Source organism: Hylobates moloch, unplaced genomic scaffold (genome assembly GCF_009828535.3).
Source record: "Hylobates moloch isolate HMO894 unplaced genomic scaffold, HMol_V3 SCAFFOLD_19, whole genome shotgun sequence".
Lineage (NCBI taxonomy): Eukaryota > Metazoa > Chordata > Mammalia > Primates > Hylobatidae > Hylobates > Hylobates moloch.
The window spans coordinates 46,895,170-46,919,322 of NW_026652294.1; the positions used below are offsets into that span (position 1 = coordinate 46,895,170).

The following is a 24,153-nucleotide window of genomic DNA, read 5'->3' on the forward strand; positions in this document are numbered from 1 at the left end:
AGGTTTCACCATGTTGGCCAGGATGGTCTCCATCTCTTGACCTTGTGATCTGCCCGCCTCAGCCTCCCAAAGTGCTGGGATTACAGGTGTGAGCCACGGCAGCCGGGCCTATAAACACACTTTTTAAAAAACTTCATATGAAGGCTGGGCAAGGTGGCTCACGCCTGTAATCCCAGCACTTTGGGAGGCCGAGGTGGGTGGATCACAAGGTCAAGAGATCGAGACCATCCTGGCCAACATGGTGAAACCCCGTCTCTACTAAAAATACAAAAATTAGCTGGGCGTGGTGGCGCATGCCTATAATCCCAGCTATTCCGGAGGCTGAGGCAGAAGAATCGCTTGAATCCGGGAGGCCAAGGTTGCAGTGAGCCGAGATCGTGCCACTGCACTCCAGCTGGGTGACACAGTGAGACTCCGTCTCAAAACAAACAAACAAACAAAAAAACTTCACATGATATCAAAATTCTCACGATATCATGATATCCAAATGATATCCAAAAAAACTTCTCATGATATCCAAATGATCCATAAACAACAACAAAGTCCTTTACAATTATAAATGTTCATTGTTGAAAGATTACCTTGCCAGCTAGTATTTATCTTTTGGATATATATCTTTTGATATATATGTATTTATTTATTTATATACTTGTGTATATATTTATTCAACAAAAATGGGATTGTGCTATTCCTAACCCGCTGTTAAAAATTTAATACAGTGTGAACGTTCTTCCTTGTTACAAAACACAATTGCATCACTGGATTTTTCCAGTTTTGCTATTATAAATAATACAATGATGATCTTTGTATATATAATTGTTGTTGTTTTTTTGGAGACAGAGTTTTGTTCTGTCACCCAGGCTGGAGTGCAGTGGCGCGATCTTGGCTCACTGCAGCCTCCGCCTTCTGGGTTCAAGCAATTCTTGTGCCTCAGCCTTCCCAGTAGCTGGGACCACAGGCCTGTGGCACCATGCCTGGCTAATTTTTTGTATTTTTAGTAGACATGGGGTTTTGCCACATTGGCCAGGCTTGTCTCGAACTCCTGGCCTCAAGTGATCCACCCTCCTTGACCTCCCAAAGTGCTGGGATTACAGGTGTGAGCCACTGCGCCCAGCCAGTGTGTATATAATTTTGATTTTCTAAGTATTCCTTAGGTCATAGAATATGCATATTTTAAAAGCTTTTAGCAGAGTTGCTGTTCAGAAAGGCTGGGTCAGTGTCTGTCTTCCTAGTAACAGGGCAGAGGTCACTCTGTCCTACCACACTCTCCTACTGCACTCTAGCCAGTGTTAGTAATGTGCTTCTGGTCACATTTTCACATGAGGGCTATTAGGAGCTATTGACAAAGTTTAAGTAGACAAATCACATAACCAGATTTGCATTTTTGATTCCAGCTTCAGAGCCTAATAGCTCTATTAGTCTTATGTGGTCCCTAGGAGGCATTCAAGATAATGGTGACAGTAAGCAAAGGAGGGCAAGTTGAGGTGGAGTGTCTAAACAAGTAGGTCTCTAACCTGCAGCTATGGAGAAGCAATTCAGTGTTTCCTGTGGCAGGTGAGGGCATACTTACCCAGTAGAGCACACGAGACTCTTTGATATGCACCTTCATGTATTATCTTGTTCAGTTCTCTGAGGTTGGGATCGTTATTATTTCCCATTTTGCAGATGAGAGAATTGAGGCAGAGAAAGGTTCAGCACCTTGCCTTTGGTTACACAGCTGGTCATTCTGGCTTCAATCGCAGGGCTATCAGCCTGTGCTCTTCACCACTTAGCTTCCCTGACTCAGGCCACTTCCCTGGAGTGTTAGCTGGATTCTGAGAGTAGTTTCCAAGCCAGAGCTTTCAGAGAGCTTTTGTTTGTAGGACAATTTTAAGACATCAGGTTCTTGAATGTTTTGTGTTTTTTTAAATCTCAGATTTATCTTCCTATTTCCTACTTCTCCAAAAAGACTGAGAGCTGACATATTTGATCGTAAGCTCTTTGAGGAAGAGCCCTTGTAATCGTCTCTGTATAAAACAGTGCCCACCCCAGTGACCTGTACTTGGATGCTTCAATCAACAGCTGTCCTGTTACATAGAGCAAGTTTTTCCTAGACCCGCATTCTGATAAAAGAAAAATCAAAGGAATTATGATTGAACCAATTCAACACACACTGTTGCATTTTGTGTATGTGTTTTTGGTGAACCTGCTTTGGAAACAATGTGAAAGTCACATCTGTGGAGTGTTTTTAGAGCACTTTTACATTCATTTATGATAATAGGGACCTGCCCAGGCACTGGGCTAAGTGTTCCACATATACTGTGTCATTATGTAAATTGTTTTTCACAAGAACTTGAGAAGCTAGCAGGGTAGCTATTATTATCCTTAGGGTGGTTTGTTTTTGGTTCTTTGGGTTTTTTCCCAGGGGAAGAAGCTGGAGTTTGGACAGCCCCTGGCCTACATGGGCTCCCTTTTGCAGAGGCTGCTCCAGCAGGGATCTCCTTGAGCTCAGGCAAATAAGCCAGTGCCAGGCCAGGTCCCCTGCACTCCTTTGTCTATTTTCCCCTTTGTTCCTTGGATCTGAAAACCCTTCAAGGCTTCAGAGGAAGCTCAGTGAGTTGATTCTCATGTACCGGGAGAAGATAATGTAGAGGCGGCGGAACCAGAGGAGCTGGCTGCGGTGGCAGGACATGGCTTTCTAGAAGAATCAAAGAGAACCAGTTGTGAAACACTTGCACTGGAGCTGTTTCATTACTTTCAGATCTGGCCTCCGCACCTTAAATCCTTCCTCGCACTAATATGCTTCATGCTATAGCCTTATCTGTCTTCTTCCTGTAACCCACGAACCTCTCTGGATTGGCCTCCTATCATGGCCCCTGCTTTCCCATCTCCTACTTCCTGTGATTATAACACACAATGCTCACCGTAGCTACAGCATTCACCATGGGACACCAGAAAACTGGCAGAACAGTCCACATGCATCATCTCAATGTTAACAACCCTGTGAATCAAGTACTGTTATTACTGTTTTTTTAAAAATAAATAGATGAGGAAACTCGTCAGTCTCAAACAGCTAGTAGGTAGTAGAGCTGGCTAAGATTTTAACCCAGAGCCATCTGATTGATTCTAGAGTCCACATTCTTTTTCTTTTTTTTTGAGCCTGTCGCCCAGGCTGGAGTACAGTGGCGTGATCTTGGCTTACTGCAAGCTCTGCCTCCCGGGTTCACGCCATTCTCCTGCCTCAGCCTCCCGAGTAGCTGGGACTACAGGCGCCTGCCACCACGCCTGGCTAATTGTTTGTATATTTAGTAGAGGCAGGGTTTCACCCTGTTAGCCAGGATGGTCTTGATCTCCTGACCTTGTGATCCGCCCGCCAAGGCCTCCCAAAGTGCTGGGATTACAGGCGTGAGCCACCGTGCCCGGCTGGTTAGAGTCCACATTCTTAATCACGTTGCTACTACCTCAAATATACAACACAAAAAGGGATGTTTCACGGGAAGGAAGCTAGTACACTATGCCCAAATTCCTCTGAGTTAGGTCGTTTGGGGAGGTCCAATCACTATCAGAAGAAGAAAAAAAGGAATGGCACACAAGTGTGAGTTGTCGTTCCCACCTTCTAGGGGAAATGTACATTATCTTGTTATTCAGACCTAATATAGTTCGGTTTTTAAACAGAATAGATTACAGCAACTGACTTCACTAGATATACATAAAAGGATGTGCCTGTTTATCTCTAAGTACTATAATTAACTTGCCTCTCTAAGCTAATATCTTCACAAACTTTTATGTAAATAACCCCTTTTACATTCATTGTCAGACCCTACATGACTTGCCAGGTGCGGAGGCTCACGCCTGTAATCCCAGCACTTTGGGAGGCTGAGGTGGGTGGATCACCTGAAGTCGGGAGTTCGAGACCAGCCTGACCAACATGGAGAAGCCCTGTCTGTACGGAAAATACAAAATTAGTCAGGCATGGGGGCTCATGCCTGTAATCCCAGCTACTCAGGAGCCTGAGGCAGGAGAATCGCTTGAACCCGGGAGGCAGAGGTTGCAGTGAGCTGAGATCGCACCATTGCACTCCAGCCTGGGCAACAAGAGTGAAACTCCATCTCAAAAAAAAAAGAAAAGAAAAGAAAAGAAAAGAAAAAGACCCTACATGACTTTAAAGATGTAAACACACCTATGATAACCAATCTTTAACTGGTAAAGAGAATTGAGGCAGAACAATCACCATAGAATATTATTGGGAAAATATTACACAGCATTGTTTCAACAGGAAATCCAACTATGATTTTTTTTTTTTTTTTTTTTCTGAGATAGAGTCTCTGTCACCCAGGCTGGGGTGCAGTGGCGTGATCTCAGCTCACTGCAACCTCTGCCTCCCGGGTTCAAACAATTCTCCTGCCTCAGCCTCCTGAGTAGTTGGGATTACAGGCACCCACCGCCATACTCAGCTAATTTTTGTATTTTTATTAGAGACAGGGTTTCATCATGTTGGCCAGGCTGGTCTCGAACTTCTGACCTCAAGTGATCCACCTACCTCAGCCTCCTAAAGTGCTGGAATTACAGGTGTGAGCCACCGCACCTGGCCCAACTACAACTTTTTTTTTTCTTTTTTGAGATGGAGTCTCACTCTGTCACCCAGGCTAGAGTGCAATGGTGCAATCTTGGCTCAGCGCAACCTCTGCCTCCTGGGTTCAAGCAATTCTCCTGCCTTAGCCTCCGAGTAGCTGGGATTACAGGTGCCTGCCACCATGCCTGGCTAATTTTTGTATTTTTAGTAGAGACATGGTTTCACTATGTTGTTCAGGCTGGTCTCGAACTCCTGACCTCAAGTGATCCACCTGCCTCGGCCTCCCAAAGTGCTGGGATTACAGGAGTGAGCCACTTCGCCCAGCCCAATTACAATTTTTTCTTTTTCTTTTTCTTTCTTTCTTTCTTTTTTTTTTTTTTTGTTGAAATGGAGTCTTGCTGTGTCGCCAGGCTGGAGTGCAGTGGCCCCACCTCGGCTCACCACAACCTCTTGAACTCCTGGGTTCAAGCTATTTTCCTGCCTCAGCCTCCTGAGTAGCTGGGATTATAGGCACATGCCACCATGCCCGGCTAATTTTTGTATTTTTAGTAGAGATGGGTTTCACCATGTTGGCCAGGATGGTCTCAATCTCCTGACCATGTGATCCACCCACCTTGGCCTCCCAAAGAGCTGGGATTACAGGCGTGAGCCACTGTGCCCAGCCTCCAACTATAATTTTTGAAGGAAATTTACCATCAAACAAAATGGATGTGTAAACTCACAGAATAGAATGAAAATTTTGAAGACTGCAATCAAGAAAAAAATATTTAGGAAAACATTGAGAAAGAACATTGTAGTCCAATCACACTTGATTTGTCTGCTTGTAATAGTTACCAAGTTACAAGGATTTCCCATATCATGCTGCCTACGTGGCCCATGTACTGAGATGCCCTAATCTTTCAATGACTTTCAGCATTCATTAGGATGGATACTTATAGAAATTATTTATGTTGTGTGTCCAAAAGTTTATTTAGATGTGTCCAAAATTATATGTGCAATTTTGTATTTCTGCTTTTTCCCCTCTTTTGGAGCATTTTCACTATATATCCTTCAAAACTGTGATTTTACTCATTATATAGTACTGTCTCATTCACCTGGTGAATATTAGTTGCTATTTTGGTTATTATAAATTATTCTAATGAACATCCTTGGGCATAAATTTCTGGACACATCTTTGTTCATTTCCTGAACATAAAATTATAAAAATATACAGAATGAGTAGGATTGAAAAAAATTATGGAAATAAAAATTATTGGGTTAGAGTACATATACATTTATTATTTTTTTATATATATATATACACACACACACATATATATATATATATATATTTTTTTTTTTTTTTTTTTTTTTTTTTTTCTAGAGACAGGGTCTCACTCTGTTGCCCAGGATGGAGTGCAGTGGCATGATCATGGCTCACTGCAGTCTCCAATTCCTGGGCTCAAATGATACTCCTACCTCAGCCTCTCGAGTAGCTGGGACTACAGATAGGCATTGCCACACCTGGCTAATTTTTTTTTTTTTTTTTTTTTTTTTGAGATGGAGTTTCGCTCTTTTTGCCCAGGCTGGAGTGCAATGGCATGCTCTCGGCTCACTGCAACCTCTGCCTCACCTCTGCCTCACCTCTGCCTCACCTCTGCCTCCCGGATTCAAGCAATTCTCCTACCTCATCCTCCTGAGTAGCTGGGAGTACAGGCACCTGCCACCACTCCGTCTAATTTTTTGTATTTTAGTAGAGACGGGGTTTCACCATGTTGGCCAGGATGGTCTGAATCTCTTGACCTTGTGATCCTCCCACCTCAGGCTCCCAAAGTGCTGGGATTACAGGCGTGAGCCACTGCACCTGGCCTTTTACACCTGGCTAATTTTTTAAAAAATTTTTTGTAGAGACAGGGTCTTGATATGTTGCCCAGGCTGGTCTTGAACTCCTGGCCTCAAGCGATCCTCCTCCCTTGGCCTTCCAAAGTGCTGGAATTAGAGGCATAATAAGCCAACATACCCAGACTAATTTTTTCTTTTTTAATTTTTTTTGAGACAAAGTTTCACTCTTGTCACCCAGGCTGGAGTGCAATGGCGCAATCTTGGCTCACTGCAACCTCCGCCTCCCAGGTTCAAGTGATTCTCCTGCCTCAGCCTCCAAGGTAGCTAGGGTTACAGGGATGCACCACGATGCCCAGCTAGTTTTTGTATTTTTAGTAGAGACAGGGTTTGGCAATGTTGGTCAGGTTGATCTCAAACTCCTGACCTCAGGCGATACACCCGTCTCGGCCTCCCAAAGTGCTGGGATTACAAGCGTGAGCCACCGTGCCCAGCCTTTCTTTTTAATTTTTAAACATCTTAATAATTGTATAATTATTACCTGTAATTATACAATAATAATTACTTGTATAATTCAATATATTTGGCCAGGTGCAGTGGCTACTCGGGATACTGAGGTCAGAGGATTTCTTGAGCTCAGGAGTTCAAGGCTGCTGTGGGTTATGACCACATCACTGCACGCCAGCCTGGGTGACAGACAGAATGAGAGCCTACCTCTAAAAAAATTTTTAAATTATATTTAAAAAAATGTAGGAGGTCACCACAAACAGCAGGGAGAGAAACAAGGGAGAGAGACTGTGGAAAACTTGACTAACAGAAGGCAGGAAAAGAATTGGGGGTGGGGGGAGTGTTAAACAGAAAACACAAAATTAGATAGTAGAAATGTCTAAATATAGCAGTAATTACAAATAAAAATGGACCAAATGTATCTGCTGTATTTCATAGCAGGACTTAAAAAAAATCCAACTACATGCCACTTACAGAAAATACAACTAAAAATCACAAGAAAAGGATGAAAATAAAAGGATGAAAGAGAAAGACAAACCATACAGATACTAACCTAAAGAAAGCCAGGCACGGTGGATGACACCTGTAATCCCAGCACTTTGGGAGGCTGAGGTGGGCAGATCACCTGAGGTCAGGAGTTCAAGACCAGCTTGGCCAACACGGCAAAACCCCGTCTCTACTAAAAATACAAAAATTAGCTGGGTGTGGTGGTGCACACCCATAATCCCAGCTACTCGGCAGGCTGAGGCAGGAGAATCTCTTGAACCCAGGAGGCGGAGGTTGCAGTGAGCCGAGATCGCACCGCTGTACTCCAGACTGGTGACAGAACGAGACTCCATCTCAAAATAAAATTAAAATTAAAAAAAAAAAAGAAAGAAAAGAAAGCTAGTATATGGGCCAGGAACAGTGGCTCACGCCTGTAATCCCAGCACTTTGGGAGGCTGAGGCGGGTGGATCACGAGGTCAGGAGATTGAGACCATCCTGGCCAACATGGTGAAACCCCGTATCTACTAAAAATACAATTAAGGCTGGGCACAGTGGCTCATGCCTGTAATCATAGCACTTTGGGAGGCCAAGGCAGGTGAATCACCTGAGGTGGGGAGTTCGAGACCATCCTGACCAACATGGAGAAACTCTGTCTCTACTGAAAATACAAAATTATCTGGGCATGGTGGTGCATGCCTGTAATCCCAGCTACTCGGGAAGCTGAGGCAGGAGAATTGCTTGAACCTAGGAGGCGGAGATTGCAATTAGCAGAGATTGCAGTGAGCTGAGATCGCCACTGCACTCCAGCCTGGTGACAGAGCGAGACTCCGTCTCAAAAAAATAAATAAATAAAAATAAAATAGAAGATAAAGGGAAAACCATTACAAAAGAAGGACATTGTAAGATAATAAGAGGAACTGGCTAGGCGCAGTGGCTCATGCCTATAACCGTGGATCACTTGAGGTCAGGAGTTTGAGACCAGCCTGACCAACATGGTGAAACCCCATCTCTACTAAAAAAAAAAAAAATCCAAAATTAGCTGGGCATGGTGGTGCACGCCTGTAACCCCAGCTACTCCGGAGGCTGAGGCAGGGGAATCGCTTGAACCCAGGAGGCAGAGGTTGCAGTGAGCCAAGATCGCATCATCGCACTCCAGCCTGGGCAACAAGAGAAAACTCTGTCTCAAAATAAATAAATAAATAAGAGAAATAATCTGCTAACAAGATATAACAGCTTTGGGCAGGGCACGGTGGCTCATGTTTGTAATCCCATCACTTTGGGAGGCTGAGTTGTGCGGATCACCAGGTCAGGAGTTCAAGACTAGCCTGGCCAACATAGTGAAACCCCATCTCTACTGAAAATACAAAAAAAACTAGCCAGGCTTGGTGGTGCCGGCCTGTCTGTAATCTCAGCTACTCAGGAGGCTGAGGCAGGAGAATCACTTGAACCCAGGAGGCAGAGGTTTCAGTGAGCTGAGATCTTACCACTACACTCCAGCCTGAGCGACAGAGTAAGGCTCTGCCTCAAAAAAAAAAAAAAAAAATCAGTGTTATGAAAACCATTCACTGACCACAAAGCAATTAAATTATAAATTAACAATAAAAAGACCACATACACGGCAGGGCGCAGTGGCCCACGCCCGTAATCCCACCACTTTGGGAGGCCGAGGTGGGAGGATCACCTGAGGTCAGGAGTTCGAGACCAGCCTGACTAACATGGCGAAACCCCGTCTCTACTAAAAAATACAAAATTAGCCAGGCGTGGTGGCACCTGCCTGTAATCCCAGCTAACTGGGAGGCTGAGGCAGCAGAATTGCTTGAACCTGGGAGGTGGAGGTTGCAGTGAGCCAAGATTGCACCATTGCACTCCAGCATGGGCACCAAGAGTAAAACTCCGTCTCAAACAAACAAACAAAAAGACCACATATACACACACAGCCATGCCATTCTCATTTGTGGTAGTTCTATAAAGTCACTGAAAACACTGAATTAGTGAATACTGAACCATTGTTTCTAGTGGAAATACAAGGTTGGGTTCCTCCAAGCCTTTGGCCACAATATTTTCATCAATCAGTCAATATATTACCTTGTTTTATGTATATTTCTGTTTAAAAACTCCATATGAAATGTATGTTGTTGATTCATTAGCACTGAACTCATGGCCAATGGCACTGTAACTCATGCTTGTGATGAAACCCACATAAGGCACATTACAGACTCTTGTGCTTAGGAATGCAAGACAGCACTTCAGCATCATCCTTAGAGGCTATTTTAAACAGCAAAATCAACAAAAACCACAAAAATGAGAAAAATGGGGCATTAAATATACACAAAAAGGTATTTTTTTACAGTAGGAGAGCTGAAACAGCTGGGAACATGCATATGTGCATCTGGTGACTCACGTTTCACCCCTCTGCGAGTGTCCACGAATGACCACAAAAGCACTTTGAGCACTGACTTTGGAGTCACAAATGCATTTTAGTGAGTAGGTGCATTAATAAATATAGAACTACAAATAATGAAGATGGACACACATGTTTGTAACTGTAAACTATACCCTCAAAGAATAAAGGGGAACTCACAATGGAGACTATAAATTACTTATAATTAAATGACAATAGGAGAACTACATATCAAAACTTATGTGTAGCTAAAGAAACACTTCAAGGAAAATTAATAGTATTAAAGTATATTTTTTTAAAGATTGAAAATGAAAACAAAGCTAACCTTTCAAGTTAAAGAGATTTAAAGAAGAACAGGCTGGGTGCAGTGGCTCACGCCTGTAATCCCAGCACTTTGGGAGGCTAAGCCGGGTGGATCACTTGAGGCCAGAAGTTCAAGACCAGCCTGGCCAAACATGGTGAAACCCAGTCTCTACTAAAAATACAAAAATTAGCCAGGCGCAGTGGCAGGCCCCTGTAGTCCCAGCTACTCAGGAGACTGAGACAGGAGAATTGCTTCAACCCAGGAGGTGGAGGTTGTGGTGAGCCGAGATCGCTCCACTGCACTCCAGCCTGGGCGACAGAGCAAGACTCTGTCTCAAAAAATAAAAATAAAAAATAAATAAATAGGCTGGGTGCGATGGCTCACACCTGTAATCCCAGCACTTTGGGAGGCTGAGGTGGGCAATCACCTGAGGTCGGGAGTTTAAGACCAGCCTGACCAACATGGAGAAACCCCATCTGTATTAAAAATACAAAATTAGCCAGGCGTGGTGGCGTGTGCCTGTGATCCCAGCTACTTGGGAGGCTGAGGCAGGAGAATCGCTTAAACCCGAGAGGTGAAGGTTGAGGTCAGCCGAGATTGCACAATTGTACTCCAGCCTGGGCAATAAGAGCGAAACTCCGTCTCAAAAAAATATATAAAATAACAGTAAAAAGAAAGAAAGAACAGAACAGAAAAGAAAGAAAGAAAGGAAGGAAGGAAGGAAGGAAGGAAGGAAGGAAGGAAGGAAGGAAGGAAGGAAGGAAGGAAGGAAGGTGGAGGGAGGGAGGGAGGAAGGAAGGAAGGAAGGAAAAGAATAAAACCATAAATGAAGTAGGACAGAAATAATAAAGTACAGAAACTAATGCACTATTGAAGAAACAAGATAATTAATATGTGCTCAACATTGCATTCTCAGTACCTAGCAAAGTGCCTCTTACTAGGTACAAAGGTTTACTGTAGAAAATTTAGAAAATATGGGCCGGGCATGGTGGCTCACGCCTGTAATCCCAGCACTATGGAAGGCCAAGGTGGGTGGATCACCTGAGGTCAGAAATTCAAGACCAGCCTGACCAACATGGCAAAACCCTGTGTCTACTAAAAATACAAAATTAGCTGGGCATGGTGGCACATGCCTGTAATCCCAGCTACTCGGGAGTGTGATGCAGAAAAATCACTTGAACCCAGGAGGTGGAGGGTGCAGTGATCCGAGATTGCACCATTGCACTCCAGCCTGGGCAACAAGAGCGAAACTACATCTAAAAAAAAAAAAAAAAGAAAAAAAGGCCTGGCCCAGCGGTTCACGCCTGTAATCCCAGCACTTTGGGAAGCAGAGGAGAGCGGATCATCTGAGGTCAGGAGTTCAAGACCAACCTGGCCAACATGGTGAAACCCTGCCTCTACTAAAAATACAAAAATTAGCTAGGCGTGGTGGCATATGCCTGTACTCCCAATTACTCGAGAGGCTGAGGCTGGAGAATTGCTTGCACCTGGGAGGCAGAGGTTGTTGTGAGCTGAGATCGTGCCATTGCACCCCAGCCTGGGCGACAGAGCAAGACTCTGTCTCAAAAAAAAAAAAAAAAAAAAAAAAAAAAGGCTGGGCACAGTGGCTCATGCCTGTAATCCCAGCACTTTGGGAGGCCAAGGTGGGTAGATCACCTGCAGTCAGGAGTTCGAGACCAGCCTGACCAATATGGTGAAATCCCGTCTCTATTAAAAATATAAAAATTAGCTGGGCGTGGTGGCATGAACCTGTAGTCTCAGTTACTGGAGAGGCTGAGACAGAAGAATTGCTTGAACCTGGGAGGTGGAGGTTGCAATGAGCCAAGATTGTGCCACTGCACTCCAGCCTCGGCGACAGAGGAAGACTTCATCTCAAAGAAAATTTAGAAAATAAAGCTAAACAAAAAAACCCCAAAACCAAAATCATTATCCTGAGTTTCTATTCTCTTAGATTTTCCTTCCTTCCTCCCTTCCTTCCTTCCTTCCTTCTTTTCTCTCTCTCTCTCCCTCCCTCCCTTGTTTCCTTCCTTCCTTCCCTCCTTCCCTCCCTTCCTTCTTTCCTTCCCTCCCTCCCTTCCTTCCTCTCTCCTTTTCTCTCCCTCCCCTCTTTCTTCCTTCTTTCCTCTCTCTCTTCCTTCCCTTTCCTTCCCTTCCTTCCTCTCTCCTTTTCTCTCCCTCCCCTCTTTCTTCCTTCTTTCCTCTCTCTCTTCCTTCCCTTTCCTTCCCTTCCTTCCTCTCTCCTTTTCTCTCCCTCCCCTCTTTCTTCCTTCTTTCCTCTCTCTCTTCCTTCCCTTTCCTTCCCTTCCTTCCTTCCTTTCCCCTTCCTCCCTCCCCCCCCCCCCCCCCCCCCCCTCCCCTCCCTCCCTCCCTTCCTTTCCTCCTTCCTTCCTTCCTTCCTTCCTTTTCTTTCTCTCACTCTCTCCTTCTCTCTCTCTCTTTCTCCCTTCCTTCCTCTCTCTCCCTTCCCTTTCCCCTTCCCCTTCCCTTCTTCCTAATAAAGCTGTGTTGCCCAGGGCAGACACAAACTCCTAGGCTCAAGCCATCCTCCCACCCCAACCTCCCAAGCAGCTGAGACTACAGGCACGAGCCACAATCCCTGAATTGGTTCTTTCACTCGTTGTGCTACCCGTCTCTCTGTGGGGGGCTTAAGTCTACAGGGGGATGCACCTGGAGACAAACTGAGGAATAATTCTCCTCAGCCCACTCTCTCCCTAACTCTGATGGCACTCAGTCACCTGTTTCATGGACAGCTAAGAGTTTTCCCTAGGATGACCTGAGCTGGCCTAGCCCTTCCTCACCCTGCATGTAGGCTTCCTGCAGTCTGCCCCTGGGCTCTTTTTTTTTTTTTTTTGGAGACGGAGTCTCGCTCTGTCACCTAGGCTGGAGTGCAGTGGCACGATCTTGGCTCAATGCAACCTCCGCCTCCCGGGTTCAAGCCATTCTCCTGCCTCAGCCTCCTGAGTAGCTGGGACTACAGGTGCCCGCCACCACGCCCGGCTACTTTTTTGTATTTTAGTAGAGACGGGGTTTCGCCGTGTTGCCCTGGCTGGTCTCAAACTCCTGAGCTCAGACAATTCCGCCTGTCTCAGCCTCCCAAAGTGCTAGGATTACAGGCGTGAGCCACCGCATCTGGCCTCCCCTAGGCTCTTCACAGAGGCTCCCGGCAGGTCTGAATTCTTCTTAAACTCAAGCTGGGAGCATCGCTCCATGTATAACAGTGATAAAGTGGCAAATCAAAATGTCTAACAGTAAGGGATTCGTGATATATCTTATGGTACATACATATAGTGGCGTAATTGGCAGCCACTGGTATTTGAATACTAAATGAAATAGGAGAAAATGTTCATAATAAATAGTTTTGATTTTTTTTTTTTTGGCTAGGGTCTGGCTCTGCTGCTCAGGCTGGAGTACAGTGGTACGATCAGGGTTCGTTGCAACCTTGACCTCCTGGGCTCAAGTGATCCTTCTGCCTCAGCTTCCTGAGTAGCTGGGACAACCGGCATGTGCCACCATGCCTGGCTAATTTTTCTGTAGAGATGGGATTTTGCTCTGTTGCCCAGCAAGCAGTCCACCCACCCCAGTCTCCCAAAGTACTGGGATTACAGGCGTGCGCCACTGTGCCAAGCCCATTAACATATTGTTAAAGTAGGTTTTTTGTTGTTTTTTTTTTTGAGACAGAATCCTCTCTGTCACCCAGGCTGGAGTACAGTGGCGTGATCTCAGCTCACCGGGTTCAGCAACCTCTGCCTCCCAGGTTCATGCGATTCTTCTGCCTCAGTCTCCCAAGTAGCTGGAACTACAGGTGCGTGCCACCACGCCTGGCTAATTTTTGTAGCTTTAGTAGAGATGGGGTTTCAACGTGTTGGCCTGGCTGGTCTTGAACCCCTGATCTCGTGATCTGCCCGCCTCAGCCTCCCAAAGTGCTATGATTACAGGCATGAGCCACTGCACCTGGCCAAAGCTGATTTTAAATAGGCACTGTGTGATCCCATTTGAAATGTGTGTACACATACACATTATATATATATAAAGAGTAGGGTTGGGCACAGTGGCTCATGTCTGTAATCCCTGCACTTTGGGAGGTCGAGGCGGGTGGATTACCTGAGGTCAGGAGGTCGAGACAAGCCTGGCCAACATGATGAAACCCCAGCTCTACTAAAAATACAAAAAATTAGCCAAGTGTGGTGGCGGGTGCCTGTAATCCCAGCTACTCAGGAGGCTGAGGCAGGAGAATCACTTGAACCCAGGAGGCGGAGGTTGCAGTGAGCTGAGATTGCACCACTGCACTCCAGCTTGGGTGACAAGAGCAAAACTCCGTCTCAAAAAAAAAAGAGTAGAAAGATGTAGCCCAACATGTTAACGAGGATTACCTGTGATTGTGGGACTGCAGGTAATTGTTCTTATTTTTATTTTCTTTTGGATGCTTTTATGTTTTTCAAGATTTTCTGCAATAAGCATGTGTTATTTACTTTTAGAAAAAGCATATATTATTTTTATAATTAGAAAAAAAGGCTAAAGTCATTGAAAAATCTCTGCCTCCCAAGATCTAGCTGGCCTAGCCCTAATTCTCAGGGATAGGTGCTGAACCCCACTGTGGAAGGCCTTCAGTTAGGGCTTCTGCAGAGGTGGGGCTTTGAGGAGACAGGGGGTCTGGGGCAGAGATCTGAGTTGGGGCATCCAGGAATTTACAATCCTCACCTTGGCCTGTGCCACTTCTTTGCTGTTGAGCACGAAGAGGACATCCTGAGTATGAAGCAGAGACAAGGGCAGATCCAGAAGGGAGATGTACTTGCGCAGCACATTCACAGACTGAAGCGTGAGCACAGAGCACCCTGGTTGGAGAGGAGACAGGGAGAAGTGATAAGCTTTGAGGCCTCCAGCCAGATTTTCCCCTGAGCGTCCTCCCTCTACCCTGTGGCTCAGGGCAGGGCAGGACAGTGGCCACAGCATTGCCAGGTGTTTCTGTGGCACTAAAGCTGCCCTGTGCCCATCATTCTTGCAGCTAGAATGAGTAAAAGGGCCATAGAAGACCTGGCTGGCTACCCTCTACCCTGCCATGTGCCCTACCAGAAAAAGGTTGTTTGCTAGAGGTTGAGATCTGGTTACCTCAAAGCCAAAGGAAAGGTAAAGGAGACAGGAATTACTGTATTGGGAGGTTAGAGACCTGGTTCCAGCTCTGTCAGTCAAGAATCGACAGACTTGGCAAAGTCCCTTAACCACTGTGAGTCTCAGTTTTCTAATCTGTAAATTGGTGTTGTTAGTGTGAGACCTGCCTGTCTCACAGGATTGATATAAGAATCAAACAAACTATAGTCATGTTCCAAAGACATCATGGCTTGGTAAGCTCCTTTCAGTCATCCCACATAGAAAGGGCACAAACTACTTATGTTTTCATTCATTGAATCTTCGTATTGCTCCGGTGAGGACCAGAAAATGGTCCAGAGAGGCTAAGCATGGGGGTCATGCAGTAAATGGTCAGGTGGGGTCAAATACTTTATGTGGGTTAGGAAGAGTTCCTAACTCAGGCAGACTGGTTCATCAAGCACCCAGCAGTCATTTACAACCTGCCTAATTGGTTGGGGGACAGGATTGAGATCAGACTGGAAGAACACCAGAGGTGTAAAACATCCACCCTGTAAAAAGCTAGACAGGTGAGGGGCAAACCTGGCCTCCCCACTCATCCAGAGGTGGCCCTGCAGGCAGGCACTTGCTAGTAGATACAACCTGCCAGGTACCCTGAGGTGAGTCAGGAAGAGTGTGGCAGCCTCCCCAACCGCTGCCTCTGCTCGGCTGAGGGCAGCTCTCTGTGGATTTGCAAATTTCCCTCTCATAAGTTTCTCAGAGGAACAGTATCTTGTGGCCCTTTGCAAAAGGAATAAGCCTTACCTTTAGGTAACTTCCCTTCTGAGTGCAGGGCCCTGGAGGAGGGAAAGGACAAGAGTGAGAGGAGTAAGAATCATTTCCTTTGTAGGTAACAGGAGGGGCCTTCAGAGGAAAGGCTGCCATGCCCATGGTCCCCTCCACGTGAGTTTCCAGGTGGTTTCTTTTGCATAAATCACTGTATAGATTTCCAGGATCCCATACCTCTGGCAACAGCTGAAGGGACCAGGATGGGCACCTGAGCCAGGGACAGCCAATCCAGAGGCTGGTCTGTGGTTTGTGAAGTACCCTGGTCCAAGCTTTGCCCATTAGAGAATGAAGGTAACTGTGCTGGACTCTTCATAGTTTTTCTCTTGAAATTGTAATGTGAGTATGATGGGGGAATATTTTACAATGCTAACTGATAGCTCTTCCCTGATATTTCCTTTCTCCTTTCTGAGCTTCCCCATGCCTACCTTCTGACAGTGAAGGTCATTCTGTGCTCACCACCTTAAGAGGAGGGGAGTGTCAACTGCAATGAGCTCCAAGTCTCTTCCCCACTTTGTTGTTTAGAAAGCTGGGGGCAGAGAAGGATTAGGAAGGTAGCCCTGGCAACACACAGACACACATATGAACAGAGACTCTTGGGAGCAGGGGTTAAAGAAGAGAAGTTGAGAAAGAATTGACAAACTCATGGAACTGACTGCCTGGCAGAGCCTGAGAGGTAGAAAAACCTGAAAAAGGAGCCGGGCGCGGTGGCTCACGCCTGTAAACCCAGCACTTTGGAAAGCCGAGGCAGGCGGATCACGAGGTCAGGAGTTCGACACCAGCCTGGCCAATATGGTGAAACTCCGTCTCTAATAAAAATACAAAAATTAGCTGGGCGTGGTGTCATGCACCAGTAGTTCCCAGCTACTTGGGAGGCTGAGGCAGGAGGCAGAGGCTGCAGTGAGCCGAGATCGCGCCACTGCACTCCAGCCTGGGTGACAGAGTGAGACTCTGTCTCAAAAAAAAAAAAAAAAAAAAAAGAAAGAAAGAAAAGAAAAGACTGAAAAAACTTTCTGGGATCCTGAGAATGAAGTGGCTTGTTCTGTACTCTGGGCAAAGCCCTGTGGATATTCTGATATCCAGGGAAATCAGTGAGCTAGAGGCACCTGTCTGGAAATAGAGCTTATATCCCTTAAAGCCACAGGGGAAGCTGTGCTGAGGAGGCCTGGGGAGCGAGCCCTGGGGACAGGGGGACCAAGGGGGCACTGGTGGGAGGGAAGCCAGGAAAAGAATGAGAAGTAGCCAGAAAGGCCAGAGTGAGGAGGGGCAAGCTGGTGCTATATAAGCCAAAGAAGCATTGCAGTGAGGGACAGGCAGGGCCAGATGCCACAGAAAGTTCAAGATGGCTGAGGACTAAGGTGAGTCTAATGAATTTAGCAGGCAAGAGATGACTGTGGGGAAAAAGGTTTTAGTAGATTGGTGGCATGTCCATGAATTGTTTTATCTGAAGCACAGTGGCCTACATTCGTGCTGAGAGCCTGTGGCACTCCAGCCTCTTCTGAGGAAAATGGCCCCAGGCAGTTCTATCTACACAGAGTTGTCCCCTTGGGTTCTTTCCCTTCCCAGAATGACTCCTTCTCTACTTTCTCCACTTCAGTGGTGACTGGACCAGGAATGGGACCAGGTGACTCAATCTCAAGTGCCCCAGCCCCCTGCCTGTTGAGGTACTCTTTGTTTGCAATAGACCTGACCTGATCCTTTCTCTGGTGCAGTGTAAATTCTCAGTGAGAAATCACCAGGCTCAGTGTGCATCCAGAATGAGGTGGGACCATTTTTCCAGTTCTCCATGGGGCTTGCTGTCCATACTAGTCTTGGAAGCTCAAGGCCTCAGAGTAACCATGTGGTTGGAAAGACCACTCTGGGGCTGCCTCATTTTTCCATATGTCATCAAAAAAATTTGTATTTCAGATTGTAACCAGGGAATGTTTCTTTCCTGAATCTGAAGGGACCTAATGCGACTAGGAGCATGTCTCCTCTAAAGCTGTGGCCGCTGGCTGGACCAGGAACTGAATAGTCTTTACAGTGAGAACAGTCTAGCCTCCCCTCATTCCACAGTCAAGGAAACAGGGAAATCTGCCTAGAAAAAGTATGTGGGTAAAACTCTAGCATCTTCCACCAAGTGATGTAAAATTTAAGGACAAGGAGGGTCTTCAGTTTGGATTGGTCTTCACATACATCTGGCAGAATAATGAATGGAGAACTAGGATTCCTGAATTCTGCCTTTGCCATAGTTTAACCTTGTAGTGCTGGGCAAACCACTTCCCAGTGGTTGGACTTAATGGTTGGTGAGGTCATTTCCAACTTTACATATTGCATTGCTTCAGTCTCAGTGTTAAGCATGTTTAGAAGAAGGTTATCAAATAAGTCCTTCCCTTCAAGTTGCTCCTTTCCTTCCTCAGTAGCTGGGACAGGCCTGCCACACCACTGATCAGGGGCCCAGGAAAAGCACTTTGCTAGGGGACAGGAAACACATCTATGTTTGTATGACTCTATGTCACTCAATACCTTTGAGCTTGCATTTTCTTTTTATTGGTAAAATGTAAATAAATATCAGTAAAATCAGGTGACTGTGAAGAACAAACACATTTCATATTATGTATGTATATCTTCCTTCTCCAAGAAAGATTTGAGAGTTGTATAAAACACATGACGGAAATGAGAGTAAGGGGAAGAAGATGGTGAAGGTGGAGGCACAGTGATTGACAGCACTCATTCCTTAAAGTCTTGTCCAGTGCCACAGGGCTTGCAAATTTGGCCCTCAACCTTCCTGTGGCCACAGAAGAGATGAATAAAGTCAATTACCCCATTTGCAGTATTCAGTGTATAAAAAAGAATTCAGCTGTTTAGGAGATGAGCATTCATACTAGGACTTGAGAGAGATTTCTCAGAGAGAGGACATGGTGAGATGCAGTGAGCAACATAGCCAAAAAGGGCTAGATGATAAGCCAGCAGTGAGTTTCATGGGCTCAGATAACAAGTGGGAAAGTGCTTTAGACTTTAAACCATGAGCCCTAATCAAATAAACAAACCCTCCCCCACATCCATCACCCAGAGAATCATACCTCACAGCTGCATACAGAGCAATGTGATTGCTGTGGCCACTTACTCCCCCTGCATCGAAAGTCACCACCTGTAGAGAAACACAGGGTTTTCACTGAATGCCTTCTCCACCACCTCAACTTCAATGGAGCCGTCTCCTTCCCTTGGGAAGGAGAGGACAGAACAGAACCCTGAAACTTTTCAAATGCAGCATCTATCTGAAGTGACTTCTGAGCATATCAGTGGTGTGTAGCTAGTGCTGTGGTTGACCACATAGAGACTGTTTTCCAGGGTTTGATGCTTTACTCTTGTTCCTAGCCAGTGGAGCAGAGTGGAATTCAGCCATGATAGTAACTTGGGTTCAGAATATCTTTGTTGCTTATTGGTTTAGCCATTTATTAGCACTTTTAGCATTCTTGGCTAGCTTCTAAGTGAACTCTGTTCATGCAGATACAGCCTGAATTACTGGCTCTCTTTTTCTCATGCCATACTGAGGGCAAAAAAAGCTTTGAGGGACAATGTCCACTGTGTCCTGGGGTTGAGTTCATGGAAAAAGTGTATTTATTCATAGATTGCCTCTGTTTCCATTTTCACAGCTATATCAACATCTGTTTATTAACTACAAGCTCAGTCCGTATTCCAACATTTCATTTCTACACAAATGAATTAAAGAAAAAACAAATAATAATTTGAATAATAATAATAATAAGGCTAACTCGAATAATAAAAGAAATATAAAAACGACAACAAGGACTGAAGAAAAGGATAGAATGGTTGATTAGGGGTGATGAAAAGAAGCAAGCTGTCCCCAAGGAAAGGTGACCATCCTGCATGGATGAAGGGACCTGGAACTGGGATTGGAATGGGCTGGGAAGGGATTCGCTCTTGGTCTTTCTATTTTAAACTGTAAAGTATAATGACTGCATGTACAGCAAGCCCTCTGTTACAATAAGAGCGGCTAACATTTATTGAGCAAAGATATAAGTATTAACCCTATCTTACACCTGAGGAAGTTCAGGAAGCAGAGGCCGAAGCTGGGATCACCTTGCCACTGAGTGGTGGAGCTGTTCTTGGGGTTTGGATCTTTCTGACTCCACAGTCCATGCTCTTTACAAGCATCCTCTATGTGAGAAGGCGTGCTACGCTGCAGGAAGAAGCACTGTGTAAGAATCAAAAGACCTTTGGGAGACTGAGGCGGGCAGATCACTTGAGGTCAGGAGTTCAAGACCAGCCTGGCCAACATGGCGAAACCCTGTCTCTACTAAAAATACAAAAATGAGCCGGGCGTGGTGGTGGGCACCTGTAATCCCAGCTACTTGGGAGGTCAAGGCAGGAGAATCGCTTGAACCCAGGAGGCGGAGGTTGCAGTGAGCCAATATCACGCCACTGGACTCCAGCCTGGGCGACAAGGGTGAAACTCCGTCTCAAAAAAAAAAAAAAAAAAAAAAAAAGAAGAATCGGAAGACCTGCACTCTTATTCTGACATTCTGACAGCTACCAACCAAGTACATGAGTTTCGATCAGTTATTCTTTCTCCTGGGGTCTGGAGAGCTCATCTGTGAGGGAATATCGTATTTCAGGCAAGCAAACACTCTGGTTAGAAGGATCATCTTGAGAGTCATTACTGGATCCCTTATTTGAAAAGATAAGTACATAGTTAACTTCACTGTTCATGGCACTGAACACACACACACACACACACACACACACACACACACTTTTTAATAATTCAGAAGACATTTTAGGATCCTGTAACTTTAAAGTTACCATCATGAGCCTCAATTTATTACCATGTTGACAAAGTCAACAGAAGTGGTGGGTAATGGACGAATTTTAACAACAGAATGCCATAATTCAACTAAAGTCTTCTAATGATTAATGTTTATATTTCTTTTTTCTTTCTTTCTTTTTTTTTTTTTTTTGAGATGGAGTCTCGCTTTGTTGCCCAAGCTAGAGTGCAGTGGTGCGATCTTGGCTCACTGCAACCTCTGTCTCCTGGGCTCAAGAGATTCTCTCACCTCTGCCTCCTGAGTAGCTGGGACTACAGGCATGTGCCACCATGCCTGGCTAATTTTTGTATTTTCAGTAGAGACAGGGTTTCACCATGTTGGCCAGGCTGGTCTCGAACTCCTGACTCAAGTGATCCATCTGCCTCGGCCTCCCAAAGCGTTGGGATTACAGGCGTGAGCCACTGCACCCGGCCTAATGTCTGTCTGTCTGTCTTTCTTTTCTTTCTTTCTCTTTCTTTCTTTCTTTCTTTCTCTTTCTCTCTCAGTCTTTCTTTCTTTCTTTCTCTCTCTCTCTCAGTCTTTCTTTCTTCTTTTCTTTCTTTCTCTCTTTCTTTTCTTTCTTCTTTTTCTTTCTTTCTTCTTTTGGATTCTTGCTCTGTTGCCCAGGCTGGAGCGCAGTGGCGCAATTTCTCAGCTCACTGCAACTTAAACCTCCCGGGTTCGAGCAATTCTCCTGCCTCAGCCTTCCAAGTAGCTGGGATTACAGGTGCGTGCCACCACACCTGGCTAATTTTTTATATTTTTGGTAGGATGGGGTTTCGCTATGTTGGCCAGGCTGGTCTCGAACTCCTGACCTGGTGATCCACCTGCCTTGGCCTCCCAAGGTGCTGTGATTACAGGTGTGAGCCACTGTGCCCGGCCTAATGTTTATATTTCTATCCTGAACCAGATTACTGTTTTGTGCTCATCAATGGAATCCAAGTCAGAACTAATTTAAAAACAGTACTTTTCATGCTTCTGTCACTTACTTTTCAAACTGCTTTTATGTACACTTTCTCGCTTTGCTCTTTAGGTCCCTAGAAGAAGACTAATCTAGTTATCTATGAGATGGTTAAGTGTTCCTGCTCTGCCACCCAGGCTATAGTGTAGTGGCATGATCACAGCTCACTGTAGCCTTTACCTCCTGGGCTCAAGCAATCCTCCCATCTCATCCTCCTAAGTAGCTGGGACTACAGGTGCATGCCACCATACCTGGCTAATTTTTTAAATTTTTAGTAGAGACAAGGTCTCACTATGTTACTGAGGTTGGTCTTGAACTCCTGGGCTCAAGCAATCTGCCTGCTTTGGCCTCCCAAAATGCCGGGATTACAGGCATTTTGGGATTACAGTCTCAAATGTACAATAGTGCCGCTGCACTGACACATCCTGCTTTATGGGAGCAGGTACTAAGTGCTTCCGGCTCACTGTTGTATTCCCAGTTCACCACCTATAGTGAATGTCCCATATTGGGTACTCAATAAATATTTATTGAATGAAAGTTGAGATAGAGGGTTTGAGGCGCAGGACCTAGCCTGCTTGACACCCAGAGAAGATACTACTATCCCCCTAGACTGCTTTCCAAGGATGGCAGCTTTGTAATTTTCTTTTTTTTTTTTTGAGACGGAGTCTCACTCTGTCACCCAGGCTGGAGTGCAGTGGCGCGATCTCAGCTCACTGCAACCTCCACCTCCTGGGTTCAAGCAGTTCCCTGCCTCAGCCTCCTGAGTAGCTGGGATTACAGGCATCTGCCACCACACCCGGCTAATTTTTGTATTTTTAGTAGAGATGGGGTTTCACCATCTTGGCCAGGCTGGGCTCAAACTCCTGACCTCGTGATCCATCTGCCTCAGGCTCCCAAAGTGCTGGGATTACAGGCATGAGCCACTGCACTTGGCCTTGTGCTTTTCTTTTTAAATTTTATTTTATTTTATTTTACTTTTCAAAAATAGTGAGCCACTGCATCCAGGCTTTTTTTTTTTTTTTTTTTTTCTCGAGACAAGGTCTCCCTCTGTTGCCCAGGCTGGAATGGTGTATCATGGCTTACTGTAACCTTGAACTCCTGGGCTTCTTGAACTCCTGTCTTCCTCTCCCAAGCAGCTGAGACTATAGGCACGTGCCACCAGGCCCAGCTAATTAAAAAAATTTCTTTTTGTAAAGACAAGGTCTCCCCATATTGCCCAGGCTGGTCTCAAACTCCTGGGGTCACGCTATCCTCCTGCTTCAGCCTCCTAAAGTGCTGGGATTCCAGGCATAAGACACTGTGCCCAGCCGAATATTTATTTTTAGAGGCTGTGGTAATAGCTGTAATAATAGCTAACTGACATTACTGAGCACTTACTCTGTACCAGGCACTGGGGTTAAAATCATTCTTACCTTTGATGACAGAACTATATGCAACGCCCAGAGGATACATAAGGGGACACATTTTTAAATGTGGTTTCCTTCATGGTAGTAAAGAAAGAGTCTTGCCAAACGTGCTAGGTGTAGTTATTGCATTCAAGTCGCCCTCTCCCACCCAGCATGCACAGCACAGGCTGGAAACATGCAGCTGTGGAAACAAAGCAGAAACTTTGAAGGAGTTAGCACCTAGGCCAAGGTGCCCTGGACTTTACTGCACTGGCACACCCTATGGCCTAGCAAGAGGACCAAATCTGAGAGGTGGAGACAGTGGAAACAACTACAAAACACAAGGTCCAGTCACCAAACATCCTCTCAGAGTGCCATGGCCATGGGGAGACCGGCTTCTGGCCATCATGAGATTCAGGAATCACTGGGAACCTCATGAAGAGTCAGCACCAGTTTAGGTGAATTCAGGGTAATCTCAACATGGTCTCCTGATAACAGAGAGAAGCGTTGTGCCGTGGGAATGGCCTCGTTTGTTAAAACCGAGCAGCTCCCTGACACAGCCCTCTCGCTTCCATTTCCCTCTCCCTTTCCTTTTAAAGCTCTTGCTGCCAGGTTTCCGTGGGATCAAGTGCTCTGCAGAGAAAGGCTTTCCCAGGGCTGGGCAGTTGCAGCCGAGCCTTACCATTAGTAGCAGGTGTGTCCATCTCCCCTACTCTCCTGTCTCTGAACTGTCACTCTAAGAATCTCACCCCTTCGGTGTATATAGTTTAAAAGCCGGTTGGGTGCGGTGGCTCATGCCTGTAATCCCAGCACTTTGGGAGGCAGAGGCAGGCAGATCACCTGAGGTTGGGAGTTCGAGACCAGCCCGACCAATATGGAGAAACCCTGTCTCTACTAAAAATACAAAATTAGCTGGGCCTGGTGGCGCATGCCTGTAATCCCAGCTACTTGGCAGGCTGAGGCAGGAGAGTCACTTGAACCCAGTAGGCAGGGGTTGCAATGAGCCGAGATTGCGCCATTGCA

General features: G+C 45.7%; 1 protein-coding gene across 1 annotated transcript in view; it reads right to left on the bottom strand.

Moving 5' to 3' along the window:
* Positions 1–170: 170 nt before the first annotated feature.
* PIGL (phosphatidylinositol glycan anchor biosynthesis class L) overlaps positions 171–24,153 on the bottom strand; it is a 106,901-nt gene continuing 82,918 nt past the window's right edge. Inside the window, exons 4-7 of the mRNA XM_032137852.2 lie at positions 19,039–19,106; positions 15,956–15,987; positions 14,768–14,901; positions 171–2,677 (exon numbers count right to left, since the gene is read on the bottom strand). Of these exons, the coding sequence (XP_031993743.1) occupies positions 2,579–2,677; positions 14,768–14,901; positions 15,956–15,987; positions 19,039–19,106 (333 nt within the window). The 3' untranslated portion in view covers positions 171–2,578. The remainder of the gene's footprint in view (positions 2,678–14,767; positions 14,902–15,955; positions 15,988–19,038; positions 19,107–24,153) is intronic.